The 27,346-nt window shown below is 28.3% G+C and overlaps 2 protein-coding genes and 2 pseudogenes across 2 annotated transcripts; all 4 read left to right on the forward strand.

Annotated features, from left to right (window-relative positions):
- Positions 1 to 4,938: 4,938 nt before the first annotated feature.
- Positions 4,939 to 8,140, forward strand: LOC132926474 (uncharacterized). The gene is made up of 3 exons (XM_060990831.1): positions 4,939 to 6,236; positions 6,825 to 7,005; positions 7,693 to 8,140. Exons 1-3 carry the CDS (start codon positions 6,143 to 6,145, stop codon positions 7,994 to 7,996), a joined length of 579 nt encoding a protein of 192 aa, XP_060846814.1. The 5' UTR covers positions 4,939 to 6,142; the 3' UTR covers positions 7,997 to 8,140.
- An 8,061-nt stretch (positions 8,141 to 16,201) lies between these two features.
- On the forward strand, positions 16,202 to 17,885 carry LOC132925266 (uncharacterized; annotated as a pseudogene).
- A 7,249-nt stretch (positions 17,886 to 25,134) lies between these two features.
- Positions 25,135 to 25,581, forward strand: LOC132925270 (uncharacterized protein K02A2.6-like). Its single transcript, XM_060989681.1, has one exon. The coding sequence runs from the start codon at positions 25,135 to 25,137 to the stop codon at positions 25,579 to 25,581; it is 447 nt and encodes a 148-aa protein (XP_060845664.1).
- Positions 25,582 to 25,598: 17 nt separating this feature from the next.
- LOC132925271 (zinc finger protein 239-like) lies at positions 25,599 to 27,346 on the forward strand (annotated as a pseudogene).

Below are 27,346 nucleotides of genomic sequence, written 5' to 3' on the forward strand. Positions count from 1 at the left end.
TTTAAGTTGTGAACAAAGTGTACAATAACAAGTTTTTTCAAACATAATATTTTATGGAAATTAAATTTGTTTTTAGTATCATGTTTTATTTTTTATTTCCTCTTAATATTTAACAATGCGGTGATATTTTACTATACCTAAATTGATATAAATTTACTTGAATTTTTAGTTGAGTAATACTTCTTTGCTTTAAGTATTAAAAATATTTGAAAATGTTGTTAGTTACCTAAACTGCAGATGAGATAATTTCATAATCTAGGGTGTAACATGTTTATTTTATTAAATTAATTGTTTATGCGAATTCTCCATGTTTTTTTTTTACAAGCCATTTCAGAATCATCTAGTTAGGTAGGTTAGGCTATGGCCTAAAAATATGGGTGGTTTTAGTTTTTTGCTTGTATGAAGTATTGACGTGTGTAAATGCTTCGGTTTCAAAATGTAGTGCTAGAATAATGCAATATTGTAACCGAAATAATGCCTCTACAATTCTAATATAAATTTGGTTTTATTATTCAAAATAGATATTTTTCCTGATGGTACACCTCCCCATCAAATAAGTTAGTAATATTTCTTATTGTTATATTGTGAATAGTTACAACAGAAATTTATAAAAATTATGTATCTATCATTTATTTTTAATATTTATGCCTTAACATAGAATATATTTTAATGAATGTTTCCCGTCCAAATCATAATGTTTTTGAAATAGGTACTTATGTTTTGTTATACATACACTAACTTGATACTATTATAGGATGGTATCTTGTTAGAAAATATTATATACATTTCTAATTTCTTAATGTACCATACTCCTAAATCATATTCTACGTACCTACTAAAACATTGTCATAAGAAAATAAATTATGTATTTTTTTTATCGTAATTTGTAATTAAATGAAATGTCAGTATTATTTTGTATTATTAATATTGTCAATATATGATTATTATAATTAAATAAATACAATTTGTAAGTATAATAAATATCTTTTTTTTTCAATCTTGATAGTAATATAGCTGTATAATAATGACGATAATTTGAAATGCATTATTATGTTTCGATATCGTCTACTATTTATTGTTATCTGTTACATTTAATACAATGTTGCAGTGGCCAATAATCAGGTGAAACGTCTGAAGTCTAAAAAAGTCAAAATAATTTATTAACATAATTTTTATTGAGTTGTATTACAAAAAAGTACAAAAAAGTATTTTTTATTTGTGCGTTCCATAGTATAATGTGATTCAACTCGTGGAAATGATGAAATGTGGTCATTTATACATTCTTTTACTTCATAACTAATTCTAGCAAGTCTGTTTGTGTGTTTACCTCTTCCATTAGCCATTAAAACCGGTGAATTTTTAAATTTTGAATTAACTGTATGTACAACTTTTTGAAAATGTTCTTATACATAGTTCTACACGCTTGAATTTCTGTATTATTATTTGGTATAGGGTAAGTAATATTTTTTTAGAATTGCCTTCTTGAAGTTACAGATCCTACTTGTTTATTGCTTACTTTTACATATCTGGCTATGAAGTGTCACTGTATACTGTGGTTTCCTTACGCCTAGTAATCAGCAAACAATATTTTGCAGATATCACCATTAACTTGGTCTACACATTTAAATCTACATGTTAAATTACAAAGTGGTTCCTTTTCTTTGCTGCTTTTAGTTTGCCTGACCTATTTAAATGCTCATCACCTAAGTTTAATTTTTTTCCTTTACATCTAACCATTCCTCTTCGTTCCTTATCCGTTTTCTTGTTAATTTCTCTTTTGAGGTTGTTTTTCTTTTTTAGTCTTACTCTGGGTTTGCCCCTGAGAAAATTTAACATAAATATATTATAATAAACATTTTTTTTTAGGTACAAAAAAGAATAATGAATATTATTATACCATAAAATGTTATAAACAACAACAAATTTTTAATAAATATTTACCTATATTATACAAACATAAATAATTTTTTTTTTCAGAAACAATTTTTAAAAATGTTTAATAAGTATGATTTATAAATTTATAATTGTAATATTTAATTGTCTTATAATACTAACAAAACATTTTTATGACTTATAAGTATTACTTTCATAAAGACTGAAATTTAATATTTATTTATGTTAAAATTGCATTGAATATTATAATATTTTGGAAAATAATTAATTAATATGTAAACATTTCAATTGGATTAGACTATGAAGATCAGTGAAGATTAGATAATGAAGATTAGTATATGCCAAAAAGTAATTTGTAATGTCTGGTATTATTATTGAACTGGATACTTCACGAGCAGATAATAAAGCCATTAGTACCTAAGTCAAATTCGTTATATTTATTTATACAAATAAACTACCTACCTATAATTGTATAATAATGTATTTATTTTAGTTGTGGAAAGTATGCAAAATAATACGGATGACTTACTACTTAAGTACGATTACTACTACTACGTAGACAGAAGAATCGCAACAAGGATAGTATACGAACAAACATTTTTATATATAGGCGTAAATATGAAAACTTTTTTAAATTAATTATTTTAATTTTATTTTTTTGTATTAATTTTAATTTATTTTTAATTTTAGTAACTACATTAGGTACAGAGTCCTTATAAGTTGTTCTTACATAATCCTATAAATCTCAATAAAACAGGCGAATAATCTTATTTTAAAGACTTATTTTCAAGTTTAAATTTCATAAGTTTTATTATTTTTTCTCCTCAGTTGCTGCTCAGTTGCAACAAATAACAAAAAATCAGAATATATGTAACAGGGATGTATGCGGTGATTTTGACGGCGAGTAGACTGCTACCGTCGCCACTGTGACCATTTGACCACTGTGATTTTTTGAATACAGTCACGACTCTGCCGATGAATTCCGAAACTGAAGAACGTGTAACGAATGGCCCATGTGTCCCTGGTACCGCGATCCCCGTTTCGACTCCATTTCAACGAACATTTTTTATTGTATTCAAATAACCGTTTTCACCACTTTATTAATTAATATTAAATTAGTATATATTTTTATTAATTAATATTTATTATTTGCAAACATTTTAAAAGTATTGATTAATTAAAGCTAACAAACTTATTCATATCGTTCTTTGGTCATCAAGGCCGTAACTGAAAAAAAATTTCGGGAAGGGTCCAAAATTTTTTTAAAATATAAATGCTAACATTTTTTAGTCAATAAACTATATTCACCACTAAAATATTTCTACTTTTAACAACTTCGGGGGGTGTCCGGACCCCTTGGACCCCCCCTCAGATACGGCCATGTTGGTCATACCCGTACCCGTCATACCCGTGGTGCAATATTTTGTTCACGAAATGCAAATTGCGTTCCATACAAGTTCGTTTAACGTCTCAGTAACCGAAATTCTACCGCAATGATATCTTTCATAAAACATATTTTAAACATCAATTATCAATATCCTTACGACAGTTTAATACGACCATATTATGCACGCATTATTTATTCCTATATGAATCATTAATCTATGTTACCAAGATGTTACATTTGTTACATTTATGCAATAGGTAGTTCAAATATAACCATAATGTGCATTAATTATTTAATTATTTATTCAAATATAATATATAGGGACATATAGGATTTACTGCGTTTAAACAAATTCAACATCCATTTTGAAGAAATAATTATATTTCATTACATACTAGACCAGTGCTTCTCAACGGGGGCGATATCGCCCCCCGGTGGGCGGTGAAGGAGTACTGATGGGTGGTGAGTTCGTTTTGGGCGGTGGGGGGGCGGTGGGCTCGTTTTGGGTGATAGGGGGGCGGTGAACTTTTTTTCTGTTCAAAGCAACGCACCAAGAGTTATCTTGGTAAATTTTTTCGTTTTTATCGATTACTAAAATAAACTCGTGATTATGAAACGTTTTGAAGATATTTTGTCCCTGGAAGTTCCTCAATGGGTCATAAACCCTTTTATAAATATTGAATCAGCAAAACTACAGTATCAAGAAGAATTGATCGAAATTTCCATTAACGAGATGTTAAAAGCAAGTTTTAAGAATGGTGAAAACCTCACAGAATTTTGGCTCCAGTCTACTATCAGTCGAATTTATCCTTAAATTTATATTTATATTGGTTAATCGCTTATGAGTGGAAAAGAAAACTGTATATTTGTAGACATCTACTGCGTCTCATCGTATTTTTAAAGAAATAACAAAGTACTATCACCTTTAAAAAACTTTTAAGATTGTATCTATTTATATATATACATTATAAACGATATAATAATATGGAATAAATATTGTAAATTGTAATACACTTAGTAATCCAGTCACACAATGACGTCAATGATTATACTACCTATATATTTGTATGGGGGACACATTAGATGTCTATAAAAGATTCCCAGTTTTTCAGCTGAATTCCAAATCCATTAATCATGAGGGTTGGGTCATGTATAGACCATTATTTCAATAATATAACAAAAACATTGATATATTCCTGTTGGCAATGAATTCCATGTTATATTGTGTTACAGGTATTTTAGAAAGTGTACTTCCTGCGAGTTGGCGCCAGACGGCAGGTTTTACGAATTCAATAAATTCAGATAGTATTGTTGGGTGGCCAATGCACCAGGGGGGTTATTGATGAATATAACTGAAACGATTTTAATGTCTCAACGAAAATAATAAAAACCTTATAATATAAAGTTAAAAACCGAGTAACTGAATTTTATATATTTTTACGTAACTAGAAGCACTCTTTGCGTCAAATATAATCAGAATATGTGTGATTAACATATTTTTTAAAAATTGTACATATAATACGATGTATAATAACTATAATATGTTTAAAATTCATTTTTTAATTATTATATTATATACGTAAAATAAAATATAAGAAATAAAAAATTACTTAGTAATAAGTTACCTATAATTTTAGTATTAGTACCATCCGAAAGTTTCCGATATTGAATGATAAAAAAAAATGTAATTTGTTGCAATTATTTCTTTTAATTTTTACTTTTTTTTCATATACTTGAAAAAAATATGTACTCGTGTTAGTAATGAAATCCATATTATGTTATATTGTGTTACAGGTATTTTAGAAAGCGTATACCTAAACCTAATGCGTGTTGGCGCCAGACGACAGGTTTTACGAATTCAATAAATTCGAATAGTATTGTGTTGGATGGACAAAACACCAAAAATCGAGTATAATATGTACCGATTTTTCGTACGAGGGCACGTAGAATGACCATCCTAACAATAAACTATGTATGCACAAATAAAGATTTCTCTTATGGGTTTATCGATGAATAACTGACGATTTTACTGTCTCGCCAAAAATCCAAGTGACTGAATTTTATATATTTCTACTTAACTGAGATATTTTCTTAACTTTTAAAATATACTCATATTATTTATAAATTTTACCTTAAATCATTCTAAAAGATGACTCTACTATGAATATTCCTCAAAGTTATTCAAAACCGTTTTTATTCCACATCATATTTACTTATTGTATATAATGTACAGATTATAAATTCCCAATTAACACCATTAATAAAAAAAAAAAAAGAAGAAAAGATTTCTACTTAACTAGAAGTACTTTTTGTTTCAAAATGTTTATCCTGCAAATATGCATACAACATGCTGAATTCGAAACCTTGATATTATGAAAATTTGACTCGTGGTGGTTAAACACAATACCTTATACATACTTTATATATAATATTAAGAAATCATATCATTTTGAATCTTAACATACATCATTCTAAAATTACCTTATAGTTTATACCGATCAAATTTATTTTAGTTAAACACAAACTGTAAATGGAAAAATAATGTTGGAATAATTTACGTTTTGCATATTTTCAGATATCTATTAATTAATATTAGGTAGGTATTTCAATAGTTAGTGAGTTACAAAAATCGTCGTAAGGCGAATGTTAAGACCAAAACCATGTACGCAGTTTTCAGACGGGTGAGTTCAGTTGGTTAAACAGTTGTATCGGTCGACCGGTAGGTGCGCACCTGTAGTCCCTCCTTCTCATATATTTAATGTAACCGTTGTCCGACAGTGCTCCACCGTCACAGAAGTGGTTTGTAAAAGACTAGTTTCTGCATTAGTGCATTCCGAGTTCTGATCATCATACTGCAACACCATGATGTCCATAACAAAAATCTTTATTTTGTTCATCGCAATCGTTTTCATCGGGGAAGTAGTTGACATGCACCCCGATATAGATCGTCCTGATGGTGAGTTCCTAAATTATTTTTGCTATTATTATTATCTATAATAAAAACATTTTTACAACTGAAATATTTTTTTTCATTTAAATAATAGCTTATTTAATATTTTTTTTCGAATTGTTTAACCTCTATATTAATTTTCATTTTTTAGTAGGTAATTTTATTTTGTTATGTATCATAATTGTATTGCTTGTATTATTGATATTATATTTATGTATAAATAATTCCATATAATATATAAGTATATTACGATTTATAATAATAACGCAAATTCGAAAAATATATAGATACATTTTATATTTTAAACAACACGAAAAAACATTAAATTATTGAATACATATTATACTTATTTTCAATTATTATTATTCTGGGCTTTATATATCTAATTGTTTTTTGCAAAATATTAGTAAAATATTGAATTAAAATATATTATAGGTATTTAATGGTTTTAAATCTATACTATTAAGTACGTTATTTGTTCCTTTTTATTCAATGCAAATTCAAAAAAGTAGTTGATTAAATATTTTTTATAATTTTAACATGTCCTGTAACCAAATTTTTTGTTGAGAATAATTCATACAATCATAATTTTAGTTCCCATTAAGGAATTGCCAGAAACGCAATCCCTTCTGAAGCTGGCCGATTCTGATTACACCAACTTTGGCATGTTGAGTGTGCTGTTACGGACAAGACTTAACTCGCTGCAAACATCTTCGCCGATCGAAACTACCACCGTCGAGACCGAGTCCATTGCTAGCCAGCATGCAGGCTGGAGGTTAGTAAATACTTTTTTTCATGGTAAAGGTACCTAACATTTTTACCATAGTCACTAAGAAAAGGGGTTTCCTTTATAAAACCTCCATATTATATTTTTGTCAATCGTTGCAAAAAAATTTGTTTACTACAAGATGCTTATTGTCATCACATAAGTATAAACATGACAAACATTGTTCAATTCGAAAATTTAATTTAGGAAGTTTTCAATATTTTTAATAGGAAAACTAAAAATTTGTTTAGATTTTATATAATCCATAAGTTGTACCTTTAATCATATACAATTACTTATAAGGTTTTGGTAAACTATTAATTTATAAATGGAACGATAAATGTTTGTAAAAATAAAACTTATTTAAAAAACAAAAACAAATTTTATTAAAATATTGTAATATTTCAAATATTTCATGAAATTGTTAAACACTAATAAAAAATATGAGTAAAAAATTAAAAATATAACAGCCATCTCTTTGAAATAAATTATATTGAAGCGGATTAAAGGATTAAGTAAGTTGAAAAAAATTATGTAAATATTTAGTAAATAACTACAGAATGTAATAAATCTTATAAGTTACAGTTATCATATACATAGTAATTGATAAAAAGTTATATTTTAAAAATATTGAAGTCGTTTATGTTTCTGGTAACCATGTGAATGAATATATATTGTTATTGTTTACATGAAAAGAAAACGAGGACAAGTTAAAATGAGAAGTGAAGATGGTGGATTCAATTCAGTCGTTCCAAACACCAGTGTCAAAGCACCGTTAAATATGAATAGCAGTGCCATAAACTCCACCATGTCCAAAACCACCAGGGTAAACAGAATTCGACGCTTGGCATCGGATAACAATACTACAGAATCAGCAAACCCGACACCAACCAATAATGAGCCTAAAATGAGTGCTCTTAAATGCTTAGTGTCTCTTGCGTACCCAGTATCCCTTCCACTGCAATGTACACCATTTTATTTTGGTTTTTTATTTAATTAAAAATACTCTTTAAGATTATTATTACAATTCTTATAAATTTAGCATGCTTGGTAATTTTATTCAACAAAGTTTAATTTTGTTACAAATATAATAAATTATATAACTATTTTAGAAAATCAAAAAAACATATATATTCATAATGAAATATTACCCACCTTAATTATTATATTATTTAATATAAAATAAAGTATTTTAAATAATATTTTTTTGAATTCAATACTTTTATTTTTATGTTTATGAGACTTAATCTAACATGATAGTATATACATAGTAAACGGGGTGTCCCGTGAGGATTTACCCATTGTGATATTTTCTGTAAATGATGGAGATATATTCTATTTTTTTTTTTTTTTGCAATTTAAAATTGAAATCATAAAAACATTTAATATTAAAAATTCTAATATCATACATTATATGACAGAAAATACTTCTAATTTTGGAAAAGCTTTTTGAATATTTTCTATGCAATCACAAATGCAAAGTATAGCACCAATAATCTCTTTGTAATGTTTTAATGAAAATAGTTCCGACAGAATCCTAGGTTGATGACGCAAATACAAAATGTGGTTGAATTATTAAATATATTTTTAAATTATAATTAATCAGTAAATGAGTATGATGATAATTTTATTTTACCAGACATTTAACTTTTGCTGCACATATGGTAAGTTTGATTTCCACTACTGGTGTAAGTTTAATTTCAGATTTATCATACAAAAAAAAATATGTCAAAATCTGTACTTGAAAAACTAATAATTTTGGACTATTATAAGTGAAAGTTCTGTTGCAATTGATAAAATGTATATCTGAAATTGTAAGTTTCCAGTACCCATTTTAACAAGATAGAATTCTGGGTTTTTTGCGGTTAAAAAAAATTTAGCCAATAAAGATAAATTTTGTTGTGCGAGTCTGATGGACTGAAAATGTATATGATGATGAACATAGTTATAATGAATTTTATAAAACAACCTGAAAACACTTAAATGATGGTAATTATTTTGATTTGATAGATACTATAGGAAAAAAAAGAATTTGGCTAGCGTTCAAGGGTTCAAGCATTTTCTTATTTAGACTGTGGTAATTTTTAGGTAACATTCCTATTTCCAAACAAGTCTTTTTATAATATAACGCATCCCTTCTATCATCTGTCCAGTAACTCCTAGAAGAAATAGGTGCAATGATTAAACATTTGAAATGTTATTATGCTGCTGATGTAATCAAAATAAATAATGTATTAACTTTTGGACAAAATGTAATTTATTAAATTAATAAACTTCTGAGAAAAACACCAAGTATTTTTCAATATAAATTAATTTTTAAAATTATTATCTGACAAATAAAATTATTCGGTGGATAAACTTACTAATATAGTAGTACTGATAGTAGAGGTGATAATAGTGGATCGTAGAACAAGTTATATACATTTTTTAATTATGATTAGTTAACTTCAACAATCTTTATCAACGCTATTGATTTTATCAATATATTATTATTATTATTATCATTATTAAAATATTCTATTTTCATTGAAATTAATTTGTAGTTTTTCTAATTTGAGATTGAGTTTTTGTCGGGCTATGATACAAAGTGACATCTAAAAACTATGAATTAAAAAGGATGGCCAATTATTTTTTATTCAATGAAAAATAATGATTATTAAAATATGCTGTAGAAAATCATAATATTCTTATAAAATAAAGAATCAAAGGCTGTGAAAGATATAACTTGATATATTTTGAATTTTCAATAATCCAGTTTGATACATAAAAAGTCATTCTTACATTTAATGGTAAAAAAATAATATAACACATTAATTTTGAAAAGTTAGGTGAATCAAAGTATAGTTTATCTGATTATGATATTGTTTTAAACAATTAAAATAATTGTCTTACAGTCAATAATGGTATTTAATTGTTTTATTAATTTCTACAATTTTGTATTTTTTGTTTATTACATATTATTTTTAATAATAAAAATAACAAGTTTCTGAATTGTCTATGTTATAATCCAACCACAGAATAATTATTTATTTATTATTATTTATTCTGTGCTCCAATTGTGCAATGTGCAAATGAAGAAAATGTGAATTTCCTAAAAGCCAAACATGCTTTAGTAGGTATTGAAACCATTAGGATTAGATATTGCTAATAATTAACAAAAGTTGGATAGTCTAGAAGAATCTGAAGATAAGCTAGTTGTAAAATTGAATATTTTGAGTTGAAAATACCTAGCAATTACTGAACATATTTGGTTGTAGTGTGTTAAAACAAGAAAAACAAGTTCATTTAATATTTGGCATCTCATCCAAAATTCATGATCATCCCAAAGGGTCCTATGATCGACTCTCACATGAATGAATGGTGTATGTACGACGTTGATGAATTAAAAATTTGACAATTTCTTGATCATCTTCGTATATTTAAAATATATTCATTATACCTATTATAATGAATATATTTTTTTTTTGTTATTACCTAATAACAAAACATAACTTTTGGTAATATTATAACATTAATATATGATAAGAAATTAATTTGCCAAATAATTTGATATTTGGTCAAAAAAGTAACTAATAACTACTATATTCATCTAATAAGTCTTATTCAGACATTGGAAAACCAATGTCTAACTATTTTTTCTTATCTGTCGAATAACTATTGTTAACTCTTCTATTGTCTTCTAATTTTGTAAAATAATTGTTATTTATATTTATATTATAATGAAAACTATCTACTTATCCAAGTATATTTAATTTAGTTTATTGGTATAGTTGTATATGAAATTATCAAAACTCTTAATTGTACCTATTAAAAAATCTGTTGCCTAACTATGTATAAAATATGTATCTATTTATTAAAATCAGTATTTTACTAAATAATAAAACATTAACTGATGTACCTTTGTTCATACTTCTTATTTACTAAGTAATATCTAACTTAAATATACTTACATTTATAAACTGTTAAAAACCATAAGGATAAATAGATGAAATATTATAATTTAAAACTCATATTTATTATTATGCAAATAATTTGGCATCCATAAATTAATATTATATTATTTTATTCAATATTGATCAATAATATAAGTTACCTATATTGAGTTACCTATATGAATTATAGAAAATCATAAATTGAATGTTGCAAAATAAATATGAAATGTATACATGTATTTATAATCAGAATTAAAATGCTAAATTATAATTAATTTGTATTATTATAACAATAACATGATTAAAATTAAAATTAATTTTCAAAAATGTGTTATTAATTTATACTAGTTTTGTATTTGGTATTTTATAAATAAATAATAATTTATAGGTAATAAGAAAGCATAATATGAAACATTTAATTTTTGTTTAAGCTATATAGTTAATAATTTAATGTAACATATAGTATTACTAAAATACTGTAGGATAAAAGTAAATAAAATAAAAATGAGAGTAAAAAAATATATTGATAGGTCAGATAGTTGTATTATTTTAAAATGTTTATATTTTTTTTATCTATTTAAAAAAATATTTAGGAATCTAATACGAATAACTGTTATACACATAGTCGTAAAAAGCATTACTTGTGACTAAAAACAGTAATATATGTACATTTGGGTGTCCCTTAAGTTATTTTATATTGTTTAAATCTCCGTATAAAACATTTAAAACCTGTTTAAAATAGTATATAAAAATCAAGTCATCGTTTTAATTGAACAAGACGTTTGTTTGGTTTTATTTATAATCCTGCTGCCAGCGGTTCAATGGTGAAAGCATTCATGGTTCATGGACATCAAATATTCAAGATTATATATTAGATGTATTTAGTTTGATACTTTATATTACTATTTCTTTAAATATTGAATTGTATACGATTTCGAAAATAATATTATGTTCGTTTATCTGTCTTTTATCTTTATAAAAAGATTTCATAGATTTTCGAATTCAATATAAAATAATGCATACTTGCAAGGTAAAAATGTTGAAACAAGTAGTGCTTCTAGTTAGGTAGAAATATATAAAATTCAGTTACTCGGTTTATATTATAAGGTTTTATTATCCTTCATATATTTTGATTTTGTAAATATAATAATATGTACTTATTATTAAAATGTAATACTATAAAAGTTAAAGTTTAAAAATCATACTATTAATTTATAGGTTCAATGTCTAAATATCTAATACAATAATAAATTAAAGCTATAAAATATAAAAATATTTAACTTGCTTTTTGCCAGTTGTTGAATCCATTTTTGGTCCAGGTATCTTCATTTCCACCAGCTCCACTAAATATTCTACAAGGGAAACAGAATGCAGCATCTTTTTTAATACTGTACCCTAACCACTGGTATTCATTGAAATAATCACAACTAAACGATCTTTTTTGATGGCCGAATTGTGTTTTGGGATATATCTATTTAACACTTATTTAACTACTAATTAGGTGTAAAGAATATCTATGTAGAATATTGTTTTGTCGAAGATTTAATGTCAATATGTCCTGATGATAATACATTTAAATCATACTGTAATTATTTAACAGACACTTATATTAGTGAAGAAAGTATATTTCTTCCTACTATTTGGGCATCAGGCTCTTCTGACTTAACTAGAACAACAAATGCATGCGAGTCTATTATCATTTTTAACCAAAGACTTCGCTCCAATTATGGAATGGTTGAATAAAATAAATGAAATCCAAACAGAATCATAATATGTAAAAATACGAATTGCGGATATTCCAAAATTACCGAAAAAAAATAGTTCGGAGTCGTCAGGATAAAAACCATACCAGTATAACAAAATATGAGAGAGGAGAAATAACACGAATAGAATTTATTAAACGTATTTGCTAAAATTATAAAAAAATTAAATATCCCTATAATTTTATGTTTTTTGTATACATTGATAATATATTGATATTTATAATGTAACTTTTGTTTTAAACTTTTTTCTTGACTTAATACATAAATTTAAATTATTAATATTATATAAATTGGTAATTTAATATAAAAAAAACGTGAAGAATATTTCATTGGTCACCACATTAATGTAGTGGCCGAAAACGGACATACCAGAATGGTATCATCCCACTTTACCGATAAAAATCCAGTTGTATAACAAATCCCATTTGGCCGAATACTATTTTTTCGAATCCCATTTTACCGAAAAAATTTTACTCATCAGAGCTTTTTTTTCTAATTGTCAATAAAATTGTATTTATTATTTGGAGAATGTCAGTATATTTAGTCGTAGCATGTGGAACCACTACGAAAGAGACCATATGATGACAATTAACCACCTCGAGAGTTGGCATGCAGCTCTTAACAGGACTATTTATATGTCAACCACAAACATTTTTATTTTAATCAAAGAATTGAAAAACCAGCAGCAAAACTTTGAGCTTGATATTCTGACTCAAAAAAAAGTAACCAAGCTCCAAAAATGAGGAAAAGGTACAAAACTTTAGAAGACCGATTTAAAACAGCAAAAGAGCGGTAAATACTAATTAATTAACTATATAATTATAATATTTAGTTCATTGTTGACCTGCAGCGAGACCGCACGTATGTACGGTTGTTCGCTCTGTTATCGCATTTTAATATGTAATCAGTTATCAGTTCACGGATTTCATTCCGTTGAATACGTTTTCATTTAATATGAATTCCTCTCCGAAAATTTCCAAATCCAAACGGTCGCTGCCGTCTTCTCCAAATTCACCTATTCAAACGGAAACCAAAAAAACCAAGTCATTTGTTTCGCCAAATAAATTCGCTATCCTAGCCAACAATGAGGACCATGATGCCCAACTCGATACTTCTAGTGATACTACCAATATTATCAACGAGTCAAATCTTCATCATCAACAGGACAACCTCAGGGCTCCGCCAATATACGTTCAAAATATCACTAACTACTCCGCATTCAAAAATGCATTAATACAAATCACCGGCTTAAACGGTTTTTCTTGTAAGTCTACTTCTTCCTCTCTGATTATTCGACCGCATGGACGTATTATGTTTAACCTAATCGTTAATCATCTAATGGGCACCAGTGCCTCTTTTCATACCTTCATGCCTCCACCATATCGACCTTACAAGGTCATTATCAGAAACTTGCACCATACAACACTCATTTCCGATATATCTGACGCACTCTTGGAGTTAGGTCACTCCACCAGACGAGTCACAAACGTCATAAAAAATGGACACCCATGCCCACTGTTTCTTGTGGAATTAAATCCCAACACCAACAATAAAGATATCCTAAACTTGTCTTCAATTTTGCACACATATGTAAAAGTCGAACTACCATATAGGACAAAGAGTGGTCCACCTCAGTGCCGTAACTGCCAAAACTACGGTCACACCGCAAATTATTGCCACCATCCTCCACGGTGTGTCAAATGTGGGAGTGACCACCATACCGAAGACTGCACCAAATCCAAAACCAGTCCAGCCAAGTGCGCCCTATGCATGGGTAATCACACTTCCAATTACAAAGGGTGTCAATTTTTCAAAGCTCTTCTCAAACGACGCAAAATCACTCAATCAAAACCACAGAATCCGATTCCGGTACCCATTTCTCTTCATCACCAGACTACCCCCCCTCTCAAAACTTCTTACCTCTCCGTTACTAACTCCAAAAATATACCTCTACCCAATATCCACGCAATTGATAATCCACTAACTAAATTTTTATCTGAACTTTCCTCTTTAATCACTCCCCTCATTACGCTCCTTTCAGTTGTTCTAAATAAACAGATTGTTCCATAGTCCGATACTCTAATACCTTTCTTATCACATAATTAAATTGAATTTAAATATTTTTAATTGCCAGTATGTAAATGTAATTAATGTACCTATAGGTCTTCAATTCATATTATTACTGTAACATTTTAGTCTATATCATATAATTGTAATGTTTAATTTTGTACCTGTACAATCGTAATTGTCGAGCTATCATAGTTTCAACTAATAGCTAATAAAAAAAAAAAAAAAAAATTATAATATTATATTAATACCTAAAATGTATGTTTAATTCAGATTTAAAAATGGACAAATATCTATTATGGAATATCCTAGACACGATTATATCTACCACTTCCATCTCGAATAAAATTATAAATTTTTGACAAATGTTTTCATATATTTTTACTAAATATTAATTATTTTTACTAACATTATGTTATTATTTGTATGTAATTATTTCATTTATTTTTTAATATTTCACAATTTTATTTGACTATATATTTTAAATTAATATTTTAACGAAGCAAAATTCTATTTTACTATGCTTCGGCGAGATAGGTTTTGGCAAAATGGGTCCAAATCTACTAGAATAGACGAAAAGAGAAAGGTTCATTTTGGTCGAAAACGATGCCGCCAAATAATACATTTCAGTGTTATATTATTTAAATAATGGATTATACATGACCCAACCCTCAAGATTAATGGATTTGGAATTCGGTTAAAAAATGTCAACCTATTTATATGGTATTTTGACTACCCCGGTTAATTTTTATTATACTAGACGTTTCCCCCTGAATCAATCTATATATTTGACATGACAAAATTGATAGGTATGTCAGCAACTTTTTGATATGTATCGTGTTCGCCGACCACTCCACCCCCCGTCTATTAGCTGGTTTGCCTATTCTCATTGGTGAATAAAATATTCTTGGTTGTTGTATGTTATCACATTTTATCAATAAAATATATTAAATACTGTATGGTAATGGTACTATGGTCGTATACAGAATGGTACATCAACATCATTAATAATAAAAATTCAAATTTGGAAAAGTATTTTATATTAATTAATAATTATTATACTTACTTCATACTTACGTACATTAACAATTAACATACCTACTTAAATATTATAATATATAATTTGTTATACATGTAACTATATCTTTTACATATAACGTGATCTTATTTAGTAACATCTTATTTAATACATTTTTGTTTTTTAAATGTTTCAAATTTTTTAAATTGTTGACTCATAATTTGATTGTTTAAATTATTCAGTCTTATATAAGTTCTTGTTCGTACAAGACATTGTAAAACATCTAAAGGTAACTTTAAATCTTGAGTACTTATTAGTAATTTGTTTGTTAATGTTTTAAATATATTAGGAGCTTTTGACAGGTTGTCACCGTGAAGACTTCTGAAATGTATTTCTAACTGTCACAGCTCGCATTAAATTGTCAGATGGAATTTTTAATTGACCTCTGGAAATCTCAGTTGAAAAACAATTCAATAATTATAGATGATAAAGTACTGGACATAATTTGTCACTATGCTAAAAGTAATACAATTAAAGATTACAAATAATATTGAAACAAAATTATTAGGAAAAGTTTCTAACTAAAAAATCAAAAAATCAATTTAATATTATAATAAATCGTTGAAAAAAGCAAAAAAAAAAGCACTTTCAAATTTCATAATTGAATGTGTTGTAACATGACATATACTTCTATTATAGAAGTTTTATAGAACTGCTACATTTTAAGTCAATCCATAAAAATAAGCAAATGCTTTAACTCATTAAGTCCCGAGCCTTGATGATGAGTATGTGCATTGAACTGCTTATAAAATAAACTGTAGTCTCATTAATTAATTTAGGTATGACAATGGGAGAAAATTTCTTCTTTACTTTTTTGATCTAATAGTTATCTACTTAAAATCATTTAGGTACTGATGATTGTATTAACAGTATAATTGAGTTTCTGACCAATTGTGTGGAACAAATTATTATTGAAATTAATGTGGAAGAAATCAAAAACAAAGGCGTTGAAATTACAGTTTCAATTCCAGAGAGGTAAACTAAATTTATTTTATGATTTATAATCAAAATCAATTTTTATAAAATATTTTAACACATTTATACTTCACAACAAAGAAGTACTTTCTATCTCTTCTGACCAAAAGCTTTGTTTTAAAACTGGGATACTGCCCCACACTAAGTCTTAAATAGGACAATGTCCAAGTTACGCTTTACATTTTACTATGTCTGGTTTAAATTTATTTTAATAAGACCTAATATACATAGTTAATAATTATTAAATTTGAAAATTAATATACTGTATTTTTATTGTTTTAGAAATGTCATCTTCTCTACTTCAAAATCAGTTCAGTCAACAAATGTGCAAAATGTTAAGGATAATCAGTGTCGTCAAACTATTAATTGGGATAATATTAGTTCCCACAGTGAAAATGAAGATGAAATAAACAAGCCCAATAAAATAACTTATGCTGCTAATGCTACAGCTACTATTGTTGAATGTTCTAATGAAACTTCTACCAAAAGTCAGGGCACAGTTCAACAAATATTAATATATTTTAATTGTATGTTTAACATTCAGTAATATGGGCTTTAGGTGAAAGAGAAACTACACATCAAGGTATTTTCACTGAAAGTATGATCAAATTTATACTAGAAAAGTATGGGAAATTTATGAATTTTGTTGGACCGATGAAAAGATTTAAAAAGAAAATGGATACGTGGAAACAAATAGCTAAAGTATGGAAGAAGACCTTGGCATAAAATGTACACATATACAAATTGAAAACCGTTATAAAACGATAAGTAAAAGAAAAAAAGTAATTGTTAATAACAACAGAAGTAGGTACAGGTGTAGCTAGAATGGATGATGAATATGAAAATGAGTGGAAATAAATTACAAATAAAGACGATAGCATTATTCCAGAAGTTATGCGAAGTACAAAGGTTGTTGTTATTAATAAAAAGGATTATACAGAACCAAAACCAAAAAAAATAAAAACCAAAAGCACACAAACAATGTTATTGAAATTTCTTAAAGAAAAAGAAGAAGCTAAAAAAAGACGCCATCAGGAAAAAATGGAACTTATAAGATCTCTTTTAAATAAGTAAATATTTAATTTTATGTATTAATTATTAGATAAACAGTGTTGGTTTATGTTATATGATTTGAGTATTAGTCATTGTATATATTATTTATTTTTAAATTTTAAACAAGTATTTTTATTTTTTATTTTGTTATTTTCTGATATAGTTTCACAAGGATTTTATTTATTTAAAATATATAAATATTAAATAAATAAAAGTAGAAAAAAACGTTTATTGTATATTGTTATACATATTTAAGAAAACTTATAACTTATAACTGAATGTAGGTATTATAAATTATTATTTATAGGGTATTTATTACTTGAGAAGACCAAACGTACAGCACTCTAGTAGAACTTAATATTTTATTAAATATTTTCTGTGATTCAGTTAATTTTCCATAATCCTTGTATGGTACAAGTAACCATTCTCGAATTGGATATGCTCCATCACCAAGTAAATTATACTTCTTTTCACACATTGCACACTGCTATATTAATACCTGTGCTCATTATGGCTACCACCGGCAAGTCATTACCTAAAAAAACAATCCCACCTCTAATATTAACAAAAGCAATAAAAACCTCTACAGGCGATACATCGCTATCTGATTCCGATTCTGACATATGGCAAACAGTCGAATCAAACAACAAACGTATCAGATCTCCGAATGAAATCTCACCTGTCTCAAAAAAAAACTGATTCAATTATATTCATTTCACCAAATCGATTTTCCCCGATCGCACCCATTATTAAAGACCCAATTGACAACACAACTGAGCAAATTTCGGGAAAAACCAATCAAACTTCCAAGCCACCTCCCATCTTTATACAAGCTCAATTAAATTTCAACAACTTTTGCATTAAAATAAAAGAATTAACTGACGCCTCTGGATTTGATTGTAAAAGTTCTACAAAAGATCTTAAACTACAAACATACAGTTCTGACTCGTATAGAACGGTGGTCAAATATCTCAAGGAAAATAACGTCTCATTTCATTCGTATCAACCAAAAAATTTAAACCTTATTGTATAGTAATTAGAATCTTACATCCTACTAGATAATCTTGAAAATTTTATCAATAATCTTGACTTTTTTTTATCTCAGAATAAAAATAACTACCTAAATATTTTATGTGGCGATATTAATATTGATATAATGAAAATTTCAAATATTAGCAATGATTACTTAAACGTATTGGCTAAACATGAATACATATCATGTATAAATAATTTTACCAGAGTCACTGAGTCCTCAAATACTTGCATTGATCATATATTTGTTAAAAATGTAGAATCAAATAAAATTAGTTCAAACATATTACGATGTGATATAACTGATCATTATGCTACAACACTGATATTATCTGACGAAATGTTTAAAGTCCAAAATAATTGTCAAAATGTAAAATATATAAAAAAAATAAATATCGAACTTTTAAATAAATTAATTATTTTAGAAAATTGGTGTTCCAATATGTCTTTTGATGATGTTGATTCTATGCTCGAGGTTTTTAATTCTAAAATAAATGAATTTATTTATCATTCAACTATTTCTGTAAATAAATTTAAATCGAAAAAAATTTCAAAACTAAAAGAATGGATTACAACCGGTATAATAACTTCTATAAGAAATAGGGAAAAATTGTTTGCTAAATTGAAATTGAGGCCTTTTGATACACGCTTTAAACAATTCTATAATAAATATAGAAATATATTAAATGTATTAATAAGAAAAGCTAAACAATTATTTTATCAAGGTAAATTATTAAGAGCTCAGTCTGATGTTAAACAGGTATGGAATATTATTAATGAGGTAATAGGTAAATCAATTAAAAATAAAACATGTGATATTAATAAAATAACAATGAAAAACGGTTGTAATACTGAATCAAAAACAGAAATCTGTAATACATTAAATGAATATTTTATTAATGTTGGGAATAATTTAGAAATAGAACACATAAATCATGTACCTAATGACCATGAAATTATAAATGATAGTTTGTTTTTTAAATCAATAAATAGTGATGAAATAATGTTACACTTAAATAAAATAAAAGACTATAATTCTTTTTATGAAAATAATTTGTCTAATTACATACTAAAAAAAACATCTAAAACCATTTCATTACCATTGTCAATTATTTTCAACAAATCTCTATCAACAGGTAAATATCCATCAAATTTCAAAAAATGTATTGTAATTCCCTTATTTAAGGCAGGTAACAAACTAGAGTGTGGCAATTATAGGCCGATATCCATATCTCTAACATTATCAAAAATTTTTGAAAAATGTATAAAAAACAGATTACTTGATTTTTTAAATAAAAAATGTTTCTTTTCCAAATGTCAATTTGGTTTCAGGCCTGGATTATCTACTATAGATGCACTTTTTAAGGTAGACAACTTTGTTAGGAATAATATTGATAATAATAATAAGGTAATGGGTATATTTTTAGATGTACAGAAAGCTTTTGATAGTGTGAATCATAAGCTATTGATGTTTAAATTAGAAAACACAGGTATTCGTGGTTTACCTAATAATTTAATTAAATCCTTCTTAGGTGATAGAACTCAAAGAGTTAAACTAAATGATAAATATAGTGATATTCTAGAAGTATCTTGTGGTATACCACAAGGCACAGTCCTAGGTCCCTTATTAATTATAATTTTTATAAATGATCTACTTAAAATCAATACTAATTTAAATACCGAAATTCTAAGCTATGCTGATGATACTGCGATTTTATTATCTGAACGAACAATTGATAGTTTGTATTATGAAGCAAATAGAATCGTAAATAATATTTATACCTGGTTTTGCAAAAATAAATTAAAACTAAACTTGTTGAAATCCAAATACATTTTGTTTAATTCACAAAAGTGTATTACTTTGAATACTAACAAATTAATAGTCCATTCACTAAAATGTGTCTCAGCTTTTAGCAATACATGTAAGACACAATGTGTTATTCTTGAAAATGTTAAGGAGGTAAAATACCTTGGCCTAATTCTAGATTGTAGATTTAAATGGGATAGTAATATCAATTATATAAACAATATTTTACGTAAGTTCTTTTTCATTTTTAAAGAAGTCAAATATATTTTTAATTACTCATATAAAAGAATTATTTATTTATCCTTGGTACAATCAGTTTTTTCTTATGGTACATCAATATGGGGAGGAACTTACAACAATCATCTATCTAGATTATTAACAACTATAAACTGCATTATTAAATATCTTCTAAATCTTTCATTTCAAACAAGTACTATATTAATTTATAAAGAACTAAAAGTCATGGATTTTAAGCATATTTTTAATTTTAATACACTTGTTTTACTTTATAAAAATAAACATTTAGTTATTCCTTTTGATCATGATCATTATACAAGATATAAACATAATATTAACATATGCCTACCTAATTATAATAAAGTTTTTGGTCAAAAGAGTGTTTTGTATAACGGTCTAAAACTGTGTCAAACCTTAAATATCAACATTAGCCATTTTAATAATTTGAAGTCATTCAAAAAGTATGTTAAAAATCTTGATCTGTCTATTATATAATAATTTGTTAACTTCAATACTATGTTTTTAAATATAATATATTTTGTTCTTCATACTCTTATTTTTATTCTGGTTATAATATTGATATATATACTTTGTTACTTATTAATACCAACTATTACTAATTTATTATTTATGTATTAATTTTATATAATATAAGAACCGCTACCCCAGCACAAGCTTTGCTTTTAGGGGGTGCTGCAAATAATTATTTTACGTACTTATATAATGTGTCACTTGTTGTTTTGCAAATAAAAAATTATTATTATTATTATTATTATTACTACCGGTATTTCCGCTATTAAAGATGAACTATTAAACAACGGATTCTATACCAGAAACATAATGCCTGTTATTCATAAGCTAACTAAGACTCCCCTACCAATCTTCTTTGTTGACTTAGAACCAGGATCAACCAACTCCGACATTTTTAAAATTACATCACTATGTTACACGAAAGTCAAAATCGAACCTGCCCACCCAAAAAAATACATTCCTCAATGCCATCTTTGCCAGACGTACGGCTACACTCGCAAATACTGCAATCACACTCCTTGTTGTGTTAAATGTGGCTTAGAACACAAATCAATAGAATGTACTAAGGACCGGAGCACCACTGCTAATTGTGCATTATAAAACGGTAGTCACCCGGCTAACTATAAATGGTGCAAAACTCATATTGACTTGAAAAAAAAATTAGCATAATCTAAAAACAACACCAGGAACAATAATCAACAAACCTCAAAAGGCATTAACCAAGATCTTCATCGTCCAACGTACTCACAGAGTTTTCCTCCACTGAATAAAGAATCTTCTCCTCACCCCCAAACCAACAACCCAAATCAAAACCAAGACCTTACAACTCAACTGTCTTCATTTATAAATGATCTAAAAACACTAATCAATTCACTTGTGTCACTTCTTTCCACTGTCATAGAAAAGCTCATTAAAAATGTCAACTTATAACACAAAACCACTTACCATATTTTTATAGAACGCCAACGGTATTCTACAACACCGAAATGAACTACAAATCGTACTCAATGAAAAAAAAATCGAAATCGCACTTTTTTCTGAAACCCATCTTACAAAATCTTCTATACTCAAAATATATGGATATGAAATAATTAGAGCTGATCACCCAGAGGGAACGGCGCATGGTGGAGCTGCACTCATAATCTCCAACCGAATTGAACACTCCCCCCTCCCATCACATAGGAGCATCAATATTCAATCAGCTAGTACAACCTTAAAAATAAACTCGGTACCTATATCTATAGCATCCTACTACTTCCCCCCAGGAATACCATTTCCTATACCTGAAACTATCGTTCTTCTTCAATCTCTCAGTCATAGCTATATTATAGGCGCTGATTTAAATTAGCTGAAAAACGTCGAGCAAGGTCTACTTGGCAGCGAACCCACTACCCAGACGATAAGACAAGATACAACATGCTTTCAAATAAACTTAAATTACTGCTAAAAATACACAAAAATTATTCATATAAAAACTATCTACAAAATCTATCATTAAAAAATGGCTCTCTCTGGCGAAAACAAAATCAATTCTTCGACTAAAGGAAACCACGCCCCCTCTTCGCCGGCCAAAAAATTCATTAGCCGTTACAGACAAGGAAAAAGCAGACACACTAGCTGAGGAGCTATCAACAGTTTTCGTTCCTCACTCAACCACCACCTCAGCACCTAGAGACGGTCGCAGAATCACTCTACTCCCTATTACCCATGGCACCACCCGCCAAACCTACCTCACCAGCTGAAATAAGGGGTATAATAAAAAAACTGGCCAACAGAAATCTCCTGGTCACGATCTCATAACCAACCAAATAATCAAAAATCTTCCTGCAAAAACAATAATCTTTCTCGCTCATATTTATAATGCTACCCTACGTCTATCATATTTTCCAACTTGGAAATCGTCAGTTATTGTGACAATACTTAAACCTGGTAAATCACCCGAACACCCATCCTCGTACCGGCCCATAAGTCTTCTATCAGTGCTAGGTAAAATTCTGGAAAAAAATACTACTAAAGCGCCTCTCTCATATAGCTACGGAAAATAAAAACATACCCAACTTCCAATTTGGCTTTCGCACAAACCACTCCACAATCCACCAGTTACACCGGGTCACGGACACAATCTCAACTGCTTTAGAAACCAAAAAATACTGTGCCGGAGTGTTTCTGGACGTAACCAAAGCATTCGACACTGTCTGGCATGATGGACTACTTTTCAAGTTAAAAACTTTTTTTCCTGCCCCTTACTACCTAATATTAAAATCATATTTAGACAACCGAACATTCAAGGTCCGTCACAACCTTGAACACTCGAAACAATTTCCTATTGCTGCTGGGGTCCCTCAAGGCAGTGACATCGCACCTTTTCTATACACTATCTACACATCAGATCTGCCCACATCTGAAAATACAATCATCGGAACCTATACAGACGATACCGCAATCCTCTCTACAGCCACAGATCATACCATAGCAAGTCTCCAACTACAATCACACATTGATATCCTCTCTCAATGGTTCGTTAAATGGAGAATAAAAATAAATGAAACGAAGTCTTCCTTTATTACCTTTTCTCTTAGGCCTCATTACTGTCCTCCAGTAACAATGAATAATATTATGATCCCTCATTCAAACGAAGTGAAATATTTTGACCTGATAATCGACAGACGATTTACATGGTCAACTCATCTCAAGAATAAACACAAAAAGTTGAATTCAAGACTGCACCTACTAAGGCCACTCCTGCGCTCAAACCTAACATTAAACATTACAATATTACTATACAAAACTCTCATACAATCACTTTGAGCATACGGGGTGGTAATATGGGGTTCTGCCAAAAAATCAAACAAGAGAACCATCCAAGCCTTCCAAAATATCTGCTGTCGCCTAATTACAGGAGCACCCTGGTATGTCTCCAACAACATTATAAACTCCGATCTCAAAATCAGCTCTGTCAACGACACAGCCACTCTATATTACAAACGCTTCCACATGAAACTCCAATCCAACCCCAACCAGCTTATCAGGGATTTGGCCTTACCAGCATTACCGGGAACCTGACGAGAAGACTCAAACGGAACTGGTGCCGTGACTTAAAAACTGTATAAAACGTGTATCCAATGTAAATTAATGTAAATTTAAATTCAAATTTTTATTTCTTAAATATTAAGTCATAGGTGTCTCTAATGTGAGACTTCCTACTATGTAATCACTGACTCCCAAATTTTTATCTTCATACTTATTACTTATTGTGCAAACTATGTATAGATCGTAATATTTCAAAATAGACAAATTTAAAAAAAAACACATTAAAACTGATATTATTTATTACTTGAATGTATTTATTATAATGTATAAAAATTAATTATTATTATACCATAACGTAATATGTTTATTATTTATTATAATTTATAACTACATAATATTTATGTAGTAAAAAGTGGGTATGTATTTTTTGTTCTGAAATTTAAAAAATATATTTTAATTGACAACTAAGAATAATATACATATTTATCATTATTCATTAGTTTAATCACTTATTACTAATTACAAATGGTATAAAGATTTGGGAATGAATTTTTTTAATTACTTCTTTTCTAAATACAATGTTTTTTTTTATTTTAACTGATGCTTTTTTCTAAGTGGCCTGAAATTTATGAAATGCCTAGTACAGATGCTAAATTTTTGGTAGACAAGCTCAAAGGTATTTATGCAAGGTATGGTTGGCCAAATAGGATTGTGTCTGATAATGGTCCACAGTTTATTTCTACAGAATATAGAGAATTTTGTTATCGTAATGGTATTAAAGCGATAACTTCACCACCATTTCATCCATCTACAAATGGGGCACCCGAGAATGCTGTTAAAACTTTCAAAGCGTGTCTATTGAAGTTTTTGAAGGAGAGTAGTAATAGCATGTCAGTTAGTTCAGTGATGGTGATTAGTAGGTATTTGTTTAATTATAGGAACACTCCACATTGGGTGACTGGGGAGTGCCCTTCAGTGTTAATGTTTGGTAGGAAAGTGCGTACTAGATTACATTTATTAAAGGAGTTCGGAGGTATAAAGGAAGATCAAAATAAACATTTCAATGAAAAAGAGAAGTAGAATTTGAAGAAGGTGAAATGTGTTTTGCTATAGACTACAAAAATCCTTATAAGAGATCTTGGAAAAATGGAGTAGTTGAAGAAGTTCTTGGAAAAAGAATTTATCTAGTGAAGATACTAGAAGATAATGTGGTATGGAAAAGACACTTAGATCAAATGATCAAGTCTGGTGACTTTTATAGAAAACCAGATGAAAACGTTGAATATGAAAGTAAACAAAATAGTGATATGAAGGAACAATTTAATGATGTTTTAGAGGAGGAAGTAGTAAAAGAAAAATTGGATTCAGTACCAGGTGAAGCTTCAGTAGAAATTCCTGAAGGTGTTGAAATTAGTAGAAGTGTGAGGAGATCTGGGATAAGGGGAAATATTAAAAAAAGTAATAAGGATAGATCTATGAGGTTTAGATGTGTATTTTTATTATTACTTTGATTGTTATTTTAATTAATATTTTGATCGTTGTTTTCTTTATAGTTTTGATTGTGATTAATATTATTATGTTTATTTTTTGTTGTATTGTATTAGTTATATTATTATTACTATATAGTACAAATCTTAGGGCAGAGATATGTAACAGCTTGGCTACACTGTCGGTGCAGTACCTTTTATATAGGTTAGGTTAACATTGTTATTGTAACGTATGATGCTGTAATGCATGTTTAAAAGTGTAAACTGTAATGTCTAATATATATTCATATAGGTACCACGTTATATTGACCGAAAAAAAGTTAAGTGAAACAATCATTATTATAATTTGTTCATGGCAATAAATAACAATGAATTATATAAAATTTATTATTTATATGATAAAAATTGTATGATTTAATGATTTCCGGTTCAGCCACAGTTCATAAAAATAGTTTAAACTTATTTCCAATATAATTACTTTAAACAGAGATAAACACAACACTGGCTTGAAACATTGTGTTGACAAATAATCTAATTCTCAGTACATAGTATTGTAAATACGTTATTTAAAACGCTCACGTTCTCGTACCATTTAGCATGTACCTAGATACCATAACAACTTAATAAGTTAACCTATGGTTATTAAATTATTTATTACAATTGAGAAAATACGTGTGCGATAAATTATTTACTCTTAGCTGCCATCTGACTGTGTAGTTGAAAATCTGTATCTCTGTGATTTATGTAATATGCCGTTCTCTCAGAAAAACAATCTGACCAAATACCAGCAGACGCGTACGGGTGAAAAATCGTACCGATGTGACGTGTGTGATAAGTCGTTCTCTCAAAAAAACAATCGTACTGTACACCAACGAACGCATACGGGTGAAAAACCATATTCATGCGATGTGTGTGATGTGGCGTTCTCTCAAAAAAGCCATCTGACCAGACACCAGCGGAAGCATACGGGTGAAAAACCGTACCCATGCGACGTGTGTGGTAAGGCGTTCTCTCAAAAAAGCTATCTGACCAGTCACCTGCGGACACATACGGGTGAAAAACCGTACCCATGCGACGTGTGTGGTAAGGCGTTCTCTCAAAAAAGCAATCATACTGTACACCAGCGAACGCATACGGGTGAAAAACCATACCCATGCGAAGTGTGTGATATGGCGTTCTCTCAAAAAAACAGTCTGAAAAGACACCAGCGGACGCATACGGGTGAAAACCTGTATCACTGCGACGTATGTGATATGACGTTCTCTGAAAGACAAGATATGATTAGACACCAGTGGACGTATACGGGATAAAAGCCATACCGAAGCGACGTGTGTGATATAGCGTTTTCTGGAAAATAA

Source organism: Rhopalosiphum padi, chromosome 3 (genome assembly GCF_020882245.1).
Source record: "Rhopalosiphum padi isolate XX-2018 chromosome 3, ASM2088224v1, whole genome shotgun sequence".
Taxonomy (NCBI): domain Eukaryota; kingdom Metazoa; phylum Arthropoda; class Insecta; order Hemiptera; family Aphididae; genus Rhopalosiphum; species Rhopalosiphum padi.

Bases quoted from the DNA above. Each gene is read 5' to 3' on its own strand.
- LOC132926474 (XM_060990831.1), top strand. From the start codon at position 6,143: ATGATGTCCATAACAAAAATCTTTATTTTGTTCATCGCAATCGTTTTC. The intron at 6,237-6,824 runs GTGAGTTCCTAA...TCATAATTTTAG, and splicing joins CGATATAGATCGTCCTGATG to TTCCCATTAAGGAATTGCCA. The intron at 7,006-7,692 runs GTTAGTAAATAC...TTACATGAAAAG, and splicing joins AGCCAGCATGCAGGCTGGAG to AAAACGAGGACAAGTTAAAA.
- LOC132925270 (XM_060989681.1), top strand. From the start codon at position 25,135: ATGCCTAGTACAGATGCTAAATTTTTGGTAGACAAGCTCAAAGGTATT.